This window comes from Panulirus ornatus, chromosome 10 (assembly GCF_036320965.1).
Source record: "Panulirus ornatus isolate Po-2019 chromosome 10, ASM3632096v1, whole genome shotgun sequence".
Lineage (NCBI taxonomy): Eukaryota > Metazoa > Arthropoda > Malacostraca > Decapoda > Palinuridae > Panulirus > Panulirus ornatus.
This window is the reverse complement of record NC_092233.1, coordinates 32,771,708-32,785,270: the sequence shown is the minus strand read 5'-3', so window position 1 is coordinate 32,785,270 and position 13,563 is coordinate 32,771,708. Positions and strand designations below refer to the sequence as shown.

General features: G+C 43.6%; 1 protein-coding gene across 1 annotated transcript in view; it reads right to left on the bottom strand.

Moving 5' to 3' along the window:
- The window catches only part of LOC139750623 (dynein axonemal heavy chain 7-like), a 298,921-nt gene that overhangs the window by 267,628 nt on the left and 17,730 nt on the right, over positions 1-13,563 (bottom strand). Inside the window, 4 exon segments of the mRNA XM_071665298.1 lie at positions 913-1,169; positions 11,609-11,750; positions 12,141-12,323; positions 12,573-12,752. Coding sequence (XP_071521399.1) covers positions 913-1,169; positions 11,609-11,750; positions 12,141-12,323; positions 12,573-12,752 — 762 coding nt within the window.

The following is a 13,563-nucleotide window of genomic DNA, read 5'->3' as shown; positions in this document are numbered from 1 at the left end:
CCTACTCCTACTTGGAATGCATCCTCAAAGGGACACAATTCCCACAGGCAGGGTCCTACAACCGTATATAAAAAAAAATACATATGTTGTTTCCCTCGTCAGCATGGTAACGTGAGGAGCAGACAAAGAAATAGCCTCATTCGCGGACATCCATTCTCAAGGCGACATGTCTATTGCACAGAAACCACAGCTCCCTATCCGCGACAAGGCCTCACAGACCTATCCGTGGATTCCTCTGACAGCTTCATGTGCCCTAGTTCAGTGAACTGACAGCCTGTCGTCCCCTGTATTCCATATTGTTCCAGTTCCCTCTATCCCGAGCACGCCTTTCACTCTCTTGCATGTTAAAATTCGGAGCGCTCAAAACCTTTTCCACTCCGTCCTCCCAACTCCAGTTGGTCTCCCCTTCTTGTCCACACCACTTTTCATACATATCCCCTACGTTATTCTCTCCTCATTCTCTCCGTATGTACAAACCCTTTCAGCTCCCTCCCCTTCAGCTCTCTCACCCACATTCTTATAAGCACACCTCTCTCTTACCCTATCATTTGTTACTCGATCAAACCAACTCACATCATATACTGTTCCAAAACATTTACTAACACATTTACCCTCTTCCGTACATGCACATCGACATACATACATACATACTGGTAAGAGATCGTTTCTAAAGAAGTGTAGCCAGGTTGAGTTCATTTACCTTCGAAACCTGTCACACACTACATTGACATCAACCTGGTGAGCATTCAGAGGTTCACACAGCCTCCCATCTACTATACACTCAGCTACAGTCGACTTTCTATTTGTTTTATAATAATATGATCATGTACTCGTCCTTGCCTTCACCAGGGTATCTGTACCCGACTCTTACCCCACCATCAGATCAGCTGTAACCACAGCGGGTCGCCTTACCGGAGGCCTCTCAGAGCCGGCGATAAAGCGACGCCTTTCCCTCCTGATGGCGGACTGGTGCTGCTTGATCTTCCTGGTGAGCTCCTTGGTGGTCAGAGGCCGCCGGATCTTGAACTTGTCCGGCTCACGGCTCTCACCCGGATCCGTCTGCTTGGTGACTGTGACACCTCCGCCTCCCATCGCCTGCCCCACACGCCCACCATCACTGGAGCCACTCACACCACGGCGGAGGGAGCCGACCCTTTTCATGTTGGCCACTGCAAAGGAAAGGTCGTTGTGGATTAACTTGAAAAACCTAAAATCGTATGCATGTATGTATGTATGTATGTATGTATATATATATATATATATATATATATATATATATATATATATATATATATATATATATATATATATATATATATATATTTCTTTTTTTTTCTTGCTATGTCGCTGTCTCCCGCGTTTGCGAGGTAGCGCAAGGAAACAGACGAAAGAAATGGCCCAACCCACCCCCATACACATGTATATACATACGTCCACACACGCAAATATACATACCTACACAGCTTTCCATGGTTTACCCCAGACGCTTCACATGCCCTGATTCAATCCACTGACAGCACGTCAACCCCGGTATACCACATCGATCCAATTCACTCTATTCCTTGCCCTCCTTTCACCCTCCTGCATGTTCAGGCCCCGATCACACAAAATCTTTTTCACTCCATCTTTCCACCTCCAATTTGGTCTCCCACTTCTCCTCGTTCCCTCCACCTCCGACACATATATCCTCTTGGTCAATCTTTCCTCACTCATTCTCTCCATGAGCCCAAACCATTTCAAAACACCCTCTTCTGCTCTCTCAACCACGCTCTTTTTATTTCCACACATCTCTCTTACCCTTACGTTACTTACTCGATCAAACCACCTCACACCACACATTGTCCTCAAACATCTCATTTCCAGCATATCCATCCTCCTGCGCACAACTCTATCCATAGCCCACGCCTCGTAACCATACAACATTGGTGGAACCACTATTCCTTCAAACATACCCATTTTTGCTTTCCGAGATAATGTTCTCGACTTCCACACATTCTTCAAGGCTCCAGAATTTTCGCCCCCTCCCCCACCCTATGATCCACTTCTGCTTCCATGGTTCCATCCGCTGCCAGATCCACTCCCAGATATCTAAAACACTTTACTTCCTCCAGTTTTTCTCCATTCAAACTTACATCCCAATTGACTTGACCCTCAACCCTACTGTACCTAATAACCTTGCTCTTATTCACATTTACTCTTAACTTTCTTCTTTCACACACTTTAAAATTAAACAACCATGGAGACATCGCATCTCCCTGCCGCAAACCTACATTCACTGAGAACCAATCACTTTCCTCTCTTCCTACACGTACACATGCCTTACATCCTCGATAAAAACTTTTCACTGCTTCTAACAACTTGCCTCCCACACCATATATTCTTAATATATATATATATATATATATATATATATATATATATATATATATATATATATATATATATATATATATATGAAGGTGAAATCGCACTGCAGTAGTTCATAAAATCTTATTTAACATGGCATTTTTCTATACATGTGGCACGACATGTTTCGTGCCAGTACTTAACAAAGTAGGAGCCAGTACTTAAAGTTATTTAAATCTCATCTCACACCGCAGTAGCGCCTACTAGCACCAACCAGTACAGACCAACCACTGTCTGCTTTGACCAGGAGTAACCGTTACAAGGGAGAGTGATTAAGGGGGTCACGTGGCGGGTGTTGACCTGGGTAGCTGGGTGTGTCTTGAACAAAATTTTTCCTTGTAATGTCAATTCTCCCATAATGATTTGGTTAATGCTAGGATGGGCTTTCAAGATGCCTGGAGGAAAATTCAAGTTCTTAGTATTAGCAATCAAGACATTCAATGACGTTGTGTGTGGCATAAACAGCAGAGGGATATAGACTAACGGGATTTACAAGAATTATATTCATTATTTCTCAGTATATGATTCTTCCATAAAAATGTCTAGTTATATCTATGTCTTAAGAGCACTACGGATATGTGATCCCATAGGCCTGGTAGATGAATGTAGTCATATAAGACGTATCTTTAGGCAGTTATATTATCCCAAGTGGTTTGTGAACAAAGCTTACTGGAAAGCTAGGAAAACATTTCACGCTTCTTGTAACAAAAATGTGACAAATAAGAATAAGTTTAAATGTTTAGTGTTGCCCTATTCTTCCAACTGAGATAACCTAAGCCATGCTCAAAAAAAAAAAAAAAAACTACATCTGCCACTCTCTCATCAAACACATTTAACAAATCTTCAAAATACTCACTCCATCTCCTTCTCACTTCAACATTACCTGTTGTCACTTCTTCCGCTGCTTCCTTCACCGATGTTCTCATGTGTTCTCTTGTCTTACGTTATTTACCTCCTTCCAAAACATCATTTTATTGTCCCTTAAGTTAACGATACTCTCTCACCCGAACCCTCATTTGACCTCTTTTTCACCTCTTGCACGTTCCTCTTGTCCTCCTGCCATTTCTCTTATACATCTCTCAGCCATTTGCACTCCCCCTGTACATATTGTCCAAACGCCAATCTTTGCTCTTTCACTAACATCTTTACTTCATCTCCCCACTCACTACCCTTTCTAATCTGCCCACCTCCCACCTTTCTCATGCCACATGCATCTTTTGCACATGCCATCCCTGCTTCCCAAATATATCCCATTCCTAACCCACTCCCCTAATGTCATTTGCTCTCACCTTTTGTCATTCGACACTCAATGTCTCTTGGTACTTCCTCACACAAGTCTCCTTTCCAAGCTCACTTACTTTCACCACTCTTCTCCCCAACATTCTCTCTTCTTTTCTGAAAACCTCTACAAATATTCACCTTCGCCTCCACAAGATAGTGATCGGACATACCACCAGCTGCCCCTCTCAGCACATTAGCTTTCAAAAGTCTCTCTTTCACACGCCTATCAATTAATATGTAATCTAATAATGCCCTTTGACCATCTCTCCTACTCACATAAGTATACTTATATATATCTCTCTTTTCAAACCAGGTGTGTGTGCATATATATATATATATATATATATATATATATATATATATATATATATATATATATATATATATATATATATATATTTTTTTTTTTTTTTTTTTTTTCGAAAAGAGGGAATAGAGAAGTGGGCCAGGTGAGGATATTCCCTCAAAGGCCCAGTCCTCTTTCTCAACGCTACCTCGCTAATGCGGGAAATGGCGAATAGTATGAAAGAAAATATATATATATATATATATATATATATATATATATATATATATATATATATATATATATATATATATTCTATTTATTATACTTTGTCGCTGTCTCACGCGCTAGCAGGTAGCGCAAGGAAAAAGACGAAAGAATGGCCCAACCCACCCATATATATATGTATATACTTACACGCCCACACACGCACATATACATACCCATACATTTCAATGTATATATACATATACATACACAGACATATGCATTTATGCATATGCACATATTCATACATGCTGCCTTCATCCATTCCCGTCGCCACCCCTCCACATATGAAATGGCACCCCACCTCCCTCCCCCACGTGCGCGCGAGGTAGCGCTAGGAAAAGACAACAAAGGCCACATTCGTTCACACTCAGTCTTTAGCTGTCATGTGTAATGCACCGAAACCACAGCTCCCTTTCCACATCCAGGCCCCAAAAAACCTTCCATGGTTTACCCCAGACGCTTCACATGCCCTGGTTCAATCCACTGACAGCAGGTCGACCCCGGTACACCAAATTGTTCCAATTCACTCTATTCCTTGTACGCCTTTCACCCTCCTGTATGTTCAGGCCTCTATCCCTCAAAATTTTTTTCACTCCATCCTTCCACCTCTAATTTCGTACCCCACTTCTCCTCGTTCCCTCCACCTCTAACAAATGTAAACTTTTTGTCAATCTTTCCTCTCATTCTCTCCATGTGACCAAACCATTTCAATACACCCTCTCTGCTCTCTGAAGCACACTCTTTTGATTACCACACATCTCTCTTACCCTTTCATGACTCACGCGATCAAACCACCTCACACCACATATCGTCCTAAAACATTTCCTACCCAACACATCCACCCTCCTCTGCACAACCCTATCTATAGCCCATGCCTTGCAACTATATAACATTGTTGGAACCACTATTCCATCAAACATATCCATTTTTGGTCTACGAAATAACGTTCTCGCCTTTCACACATTCTTCAACGCTCACAGGACCTTCGTTTACTCCCCCCACCCTGTGACCCATTTCCGCTTCCATGGTTCCATCCGCTGCTAAATCCACTCACAGATATCTAAAACACTTCACTTCTTCAAGTTTTTCTCCATTTAAACTTACCTCGGAATTATCATCTTCCTCAATCCTACTGAACCTAATAACATTGCTCTTATTCACATCTAATCTCAGCTTCCTTCTTTCACACACTTTACCAAACTCAGTCACCAACTCCTGCAGTTTCTCACCCAAATCAGCCACCAGCGATGTCTCATCCACAGCAGACTGCATACTTGCCCCTCTTTCCAAAACTCTTGTATTCACCTCCCTAACAACCCCATCCATAACAAATTAACAACTATGGAGACATCACGCACCCCTGCCGCAAACCGACATTCACTGGGAACCAATCACTTTCCTCTCTTCCTACTCGTACACATGCCTTACATCATCGATAAAAACTTATCACTGCTTCTAGCAACTTACCTCCCACACCATATCCTCTTTATACCTTCCACAAAGCATCTCTATCAACTCTATCATATGCCTTCTCCAAATCCATAAATGCTACAAACAAATCCATCTGTTTTTCTAAGTAATTCTCACATACATTCTTCAAAGCAAACACCTGATCCACACATTCTCTACCACTTCTGAAACCACAATGCTCCTCCCCAATCTGATGCTCTGTACATGACTTTACCCTCTAAATCAATACCATCCCAAATAATTTCCCAGAATAGCCAACAAACTATACCTCTGTAATTTGAGCACTCACCTTATTTCCCTTTGCCTTTGTGCAATGGCACTATGCATGTATTCCGCCAATCCTCAGGCACTTCACCTTGACTCATACATACATTGAATATCCTTACCATCCAGTCAACAACACAGTCATCCCCGTTTTTTCACAAATTCCACTGCAATACCATCCATCCCGCCGCCTTGCCAGCTTCCATCTTCCGCAATGATTTAACTACCTCTGCTCTGTTCACCAAACCATTCTCCCTGACCCTCTCACTTCGCATACCACCTCAACCAAAACACCTTATATCTACCACTCTATCATCAAACACATTCAACAAACCTTCAAGATATTCACTCCATCTCCTCACTTCACCACTACTTGTTATTACCTCCCCATTAGCCCCCTTCACCGATGTTCCAATTTGTTCCCTTGTCTTACGCACTTTATTTACCTCTTTCCAAAACATCTTTTTATTCTCCCTGAGATTAAATGATACTCTCTCACCCCCACTCTCATTTGCCCTCTTTTTCACCTCTTGCACCTTTCTCTTGACCCCCTGCCTTTGTCTCTTTCTTTTATACATCTCCCAGTCATTTGCACTACTTTCCTGCAAAAATCGACTAAACGCCTCTCTCTTCTCCTTTACTAACAATCTTACTTCTTCATCCAATAGCATATTGATGAGTTTCAGAAGGTATATGCTGCTGGATCCAAGTTACAGTATCCTAGATTTTTCATTGATAAATCCCTTAAGTTGGCAAAGAGATCACTTCACAGAGTTGAACCCAAACCTCCCACTGACACCAAGAACCTATTAGTTCTCCCTTTTAACAGCAATTATACTTTACTTCCCATATTGCTTATATCCTTTAATGTAAATGTTGCCTTCATCAACAATAATACCATAAAGAATATCTTAATCATGAACTCACCAGAAAGTTCTGGATGCATCTATAAAGTGCCATGTAGAAATTGTGATAAGTTTTATGGTTGGCAGACTGGTTAAGATTTTTCTGTTAGACTTAAGCAACATAAACATAGTATAAGAACAGAACAAGAATCAAATGCCTTGTCTAATCACGTTAAAAACTATGATCATTGTGCTGACTGGAGTAATGCCATCTCAGTTTTAACTCTAACTCCAGTACCACGAGATATATCATTGAATCATCTATCATCAAATACACAGAGAATCATAACCTTAATATTAGTGAAGGTCTGTACAAATTGGATAGCTTCATTGTTGATGAAATTTGTAAACAATTCTCCCTCTGGTCCACATAAGTTTATGATACGTTCGTTGTTACTGTTGAACGCACCCAACCTCCATTCGGACAGTAACTTGTTTACTTCGTTGTATATCAACTGACTGTTATATTTCTTTCTTCTATCTACCCTGATGATGTGATTATTACACGAAAGAGCACTTGGGAACTTGTCGTGTTTCACGTCCCCGTATATTCAAGTATATTCATAGGAACATACTTGATCACGCGCTTAACTGTCATCCTTGCGTGTCGTAGAAGGCGACTAAAAGGGGAGGGAGCAGGGGGGCTGGAAATCCTCCCCTCTCTATTTTTTTTAATTTTCCAAAAGAAGGAACAGAGAAGGGGGCCAGGTGAGGATATTCCCTCAAAGGCCCAGTCCTCTGTTCTTAACGCTACCTCGCTAATGCGGGAAATGGCGAATAGTTTGAAAGAAAGAAAGATATATATATATATATATATATATATATATATATATATATATATATATATATATATATATATTCCCCCTGGGGTTAGGAGAGAAAGAATACTTCCCACGTATTCCCCGCGTGTCGTATAAGGCGAATAAAGGGGACGGGAGAGGGGGGGCTAGAAACCCTCCCCTTCAAGTACTTCAATTTCTAAAAGAAGAAATAGAAGGAGTCACGCGGAGAGTGCTCATCCTCCTCGAAGGCTCAGATTGGGGTGTCTAAATGTGTGTGGATGTAACCAAGATGAGAAGAAAGGAGAGATAGGTAGTATGTTTGGGGAAAGAAATCTGGATGTTTTAGCTCTGAGCGAAACGAAGCTCAAGGGTAAAGAGGAAGGATGGTTTGGAAACGTCTTAGGAGTAAAGAAAGGGGTTGGTGAGAGGACAAGAACTAAGGAAGGAGTAGCACAACTCTTGAAGCAGGAGTTGTGGGAATGTGTGATGGAGTGTAAGGAAGTAAATTTTATATTGATGTGGGTAAAACTGAAAGTAGATGGAGAAAGAGATGGGTGATTATTGGTGCGTATGCACTTGGTCATGAGAAGAAAGCTCATGAGAGGCAAGTGCTTCGGGAGCAGCTGAGTGATTGTGTTAGTAGTTTTGATGCACGAGACCGGGTTATAGTGATGGGTGATTCAAATGCGAAAGTGAGTAATGTGACAGTGCAGGGTATAATTAGTGTACATGGGGTATTCAGTGCTGTGAATGGAAATGGTGATGAGCTTGTGAATTTGTGTTGAAAAGTAACTCCTGATTGGGATTACCGGTTCAAAAAGAGATATACACAACTATACGTATGTGTGTAGCAGAGATGGTCAGCGGACATTATTAGATTGTGTTAACTGATAGGCGTGTAAAAGAGAGACTTTTGGATGTTAAATGCTGGGAGGCAGTTGGTGGGATGTCTGATTACTATTTTGGGGAGGTGAAGATATGTAGAGGTTTTCAAAAAAGAAGAGAGAATGTCGGGGAGAATAGAGTGGTGAGAGTAAGTGAGCTTGGAGAAGAGACTTGTGCGAGGAAACACCAGAAGAGATTGTGTGTAGAATGGAAAAAGATAAGAGCAAGTGACGTTAGGGGTGTGGGTAAGAAATAGGATGTATTTAGGGAAGCAGCGAAGGCATGTGCAAGAGATGCATGTGGCATGAGAAAGGTGGAAGGTGGGCATATTAGAAGGGGTAGTGAGTGGTGTGACGAAGTAAAGTTGCTACTGAAAGACAAAAAAGATGCGTTCGGACGTTACTTGCAAGGAAGGGGTGCAAATGACTGGGGAATTTTGAAGAGAAAGCAGCATGAGGTCAAGATAAAGGTGCAAGGGGTGAAGAAGAGGGCAAAAGGGAATTGTGGTAAGAAAGTATTAAAGTATTAAAGGTTTCAGAAGGAGGTAAATTACGTGCGTAAGACAAGAGAACCATCGGTAAAGTGGGTAAGGGGTAAGTGATAACAGGTAGAGATAAAGCGAGTATTTTGAAGGTTTGTTAAATGTGTTTGATGATAAGAGTGGTAAATATAGGGTGTTTTGGTCAGGGTAGTGTGCGAAGTGAGAGTCAGGGATAACGGTTTGGTAAAGATATAAGAGGTAGTGAAAGCCTTGCGGAAAATGAAATCCGGTTAGGCGGCGGGTTTGAACTGTGTTTTTGATTGGTTGATAAGGATATTCAGTGTATGTATGAATCACGGTGATGCCTGGAGATTGGTGGAATGCATGTATAGTGCCACTGTATAAAGGCAAAGGGGATAAAGGTGAATGTTTAAATTACAGAGATATAAGTTTGTTGAGTATTCTTGGAAAATCATATGGGAGGGTATTGATTGAGATGGTAAAGTCATGTACAGAGCAGCAATCTGATTGGGGAGGAGCAGTGTGGTTTTAAAAGTGATAAAGGAGGTGTGGATCAGGTGTTTATTTTGAAGAATCTATGTGATAAATACTTAAAAGAAAAAATAAAGATGGATTTGTATGTAGCATCTATGGATCAGGAGAAGGGATATGATAGGGTTGATAGATATACTTTGTAGAAACTCCTGAGAATATACGGTGTGGAAGGTAAGCAGTTTAAGCAGAGAAGTTTTTATCAAGGATGTAAGGCATATGTACGAGTAGGAAGAGAGAAAAGTGACTGGTTCCCAGTGAAGGTCGGTCTCCGGTAGGGGTGGGAGATGTCCCCATGGTTGTTTAATTTGTCTATGAATGGTGTGGCGAGGAAGGCAAATGCAAGAACTTTGGAGAGAGGGGCGAGGTATGCAGTCTGTTAGGGATGAGAGAGACTGGAAAGTGAGTCAACTGCTGTTCGCCGATTGTACAGCACTGGTGGCTGACTCGAGTGGGAAACTGCTGAAGGTAGTGATTGAGTTTGGAAAAGTGCGAAAAAGGAGAAAGTTGGGAGCAGATGTGAATAAGAGCAAGGTTATTAGGGTCAGTAGGGTTGAGGGACAAGTTAGTTGAGATGTAAGCTTGAATGGAGAAAATTGGAGGAAGTGTTTTGGCAGTGAATGGAACCATGGAGCTAAGTGAGTCACAGGGTGGGGGAGAGGGCGAAGGTTCTGGGAACGATGAAGAATGTGTGGAAAGAGATAATCTTATTTTGGTGAACAAAAATGGGCATGTTTGATGGAATAGTAGTTCCAACAATATCATATGGTTGCGAGGCATGGGATATAGATACGGTTGTATGGAGGAGGGTGAATGTGCTGGAAATGAGATGTTGAGGACAACATATGATGTGAGGTAGTTTGATCGAGTAAGTAATGAAAGGGTAGGAGAGATGTGTGGTAATTAGAGCGTGCTGAGAGAGCAGAAGAAGGTGCATTGAAATGGTCTGAACAAATGGAGAGAATGAGTGAGGAAAGATCGACAAAGATGGTATATGTGTCAGAGATGGAGGGAAGGAGAAGCGGGAGACCAAATTAAAAGTGGAAGGATGGAGTGGAAAAGATTTTGAGCTATCGGGACCTAGACATACAAGAGGGTGAGAAGCATACAAGGAATAGAGTGAAATGGAACGATGTGGTATACCGGGGTCGACGTGATGTCAATGGACTGAACCATGGCATGTGAAGAGTCTGGGGTAAACCATGGAAAGGTCTGTGGGGCCTTGGATGTGGATAGGGAGCTGTGGTTCGGTGCTTTACACATGACAGTTATCGCCTGAGTGAACGAATGTGGCCCTTTTTTGTCTGTTTTCCCGGAGCTACCTAGCTGACGCAAGGGGTGGCGATACTGTCTCCTGTGGGGCGGGGTGACGTCGGTAATGGATGAAGGCAAGTATGAATATGCACATGTGTATATATGTATATGTCTGTGTGTGGTTCCTAACACTTGTTTGCGACCCAAAAAGAATAGAGGGCAGCGGTACCCTACCAACACGATGAATCCCGGAAAGAGACAGAAGTCTTTGACAGACGGCTGCACGTTTTGTTTAGCTGGGAAAAAGGTTAAGGGGCGATATTTTGCCTTTATTCAGTATCATCATAACTTGATAATCTCAATCTAAGCATCTGTTTATGGCTCGAGTTGTCTCAGCCGACTCCTGCGACTGGAAACAAACTCCTGGGCAAACGGTTTACTTCGAATGAGACGAACTACTTTTTATTCAACAGGTCTGATAACATACGGAAAAATCTACCTGTATGAACAGTTGGGGGAAAAACATGAATAAATACGTTTATGAAGAAATTGGACAAAGACTTCTCTTCAAGTCCACAAATAACATTATTAGCACCTTAGTTACACATAACGTCTACAGATATTTCTCTTCGCATAATCATGTTTAGTTTCCTACTTTCACCACACCAATATCATTGTCCCTGATCTCCTCCAATACCCAAAACCCTGAAACGACCTGGTGTCTGCTGCTGTTTGCCGTCCCGTGTGTACTTCCCGTGGGGACAGGTCTTACCGTGCAGGGGAGGCGGCAGTGTCCTGTTGAGCGCCAGGTCCGGGCCGGTGTGCAGGCCGAGCTGTGACAGGGCCTCCAGACGCCGACGGTGTCGTTGCCGCTCCTGCTCCTGCTCAGTGTGCCCCGCAAGACGGAGTGAAGGCTGCAGAGGGAGACAGTGGACAGGTGAGGTACGCACGGATCATCATAGAAAGTTGAAGGAAGGAAAATGGGGGTCGTCTTGTGAAGACGGATGGCGGAGTTAGAATTGGATCGCAAGCAACAGTTAAGGAAGGAAGGTGAAGGATGTCACAAGTACAGGAAATTAGGATTACAAAAGCTTCAACGGATACTTTGGAGACGAAGGAAAGGCTCCTCCTCACAAGGGGTCACAAAACAAGGGACAAGCACGGAAATAGACACCGTGAACTGTAGGTATCGTTAGTATTATGAAAGACTTGCCTCATTCTACGTATGAGACAAGAACATGCTGAGGTAGTGCTATAGAGGGGGTCAAGACTGAGGCGAGACGTGGCTAGGAGAGCAGACATACCATCTTGGGACGCCCCGGCAGGAGACGACCTGACTCCCCGGCGTCCGCTTTGAGGCTGCCTTTCCTAGAGGTCCTACTCCGCCGCGCCCCGCCCACACCAGACTTCTTGCCTCCTCCTGCAGCCTCCACTGGGGTTCCGCTAGGTCCCTGGTGCTTCCCTCCATGATGCCCCACGGCAGCGTCCTGGGAGAGAAAATTTGGCTTGCTTATATTCTCTCCTGAAAATATCATTATATTCGGTCGTTAAGTACCAGCCAATTCTACCAACTCATTTATTCATCCCCGGGACTCAAGGTTACACACCTTGCAGACTGGATCCAGAACCTAACACCAAATACCGACGACGCAGTGCAACGCTCAAGCTTTATTTACAAACCCGAGACACAACGACCTCGTCACAGCGAGAATTCATTCACCTGACTGAGAACTTACGCTGAGGTGGAGTGTGAGGGTCGGGGGTGGCGCCCTGCCTGCTGCTGCTGCTGCTGCTACTGTTGATGATGAAGACCTGCCTGCTGTAGCGGGACGGCTCTTGCTGCTGCTCCTGCTGTCAGGTCCACCTTGAGATGGCCGCCTGGTGGCTGGTGTGTGTGGCGCCACGCGAACGTCCATCTGCAAGATATAAGAGGCTCAGGCTACATGAATTAAGATAAAAGTCACGTCAGTACCCGTAGTAAAACATAAACAAGTTTTCCTACGTTAGTTGTTTATGAGGATCGTTTGGCACTCGCTAAGTCAGACGATAAACACAGTCATGTGGAGTAGCGAACTTTGGTTTGTTTGGTTATTCAATTAAGAAACTGTGTACGATCCAATACACAAATGTGCGACACGACAATGGACAAGAGAATGCCAAAGAAGTGCCCTTGAGGAGCCTGGCTGCAGCTTGGTGCTCGGTAGAGTACCTTGTGCCATCTGTATGGCCCACCAGACGCTCGGTGATCTGCTCCAGCTGCACCAACAAAAAAGATGACTTGCTGTTCTTGAAGCTCAGGGTTAACTGTGCCCTTGGTCAACATTCCAAGGTTGGGGCTACAGCCATCATGATCTCTCTGGCCCAAACCTCAGGGATGGCACCACACTCATGTTCCCCCTGGTCCACCCCAGGGCTGGCACCTGTCATGTTCCCCTGGTCCACAACCCGGAGCTGGCACCACAGTCATCATGTTCCCTCTGGTCCACACCCGTCATCATGTCCACCTGGTCCACACCCCAGTCATCATGTCCCCCTGGTCCACACACCTGGGCTGGCACTACATTAATGTTCCCGCTGGTCCACACCCCAGTCATCATGTCCCCCTGGTCCACACCCCTGGGCTGGCACCAGAGTCGTCATACTCCCCCTGGTCCACACATCTGAGCTGGAATGATCATGTTCGTCGTGGTCTACATCCCTGGGCTGGCACCACAGTGAACATGCTCC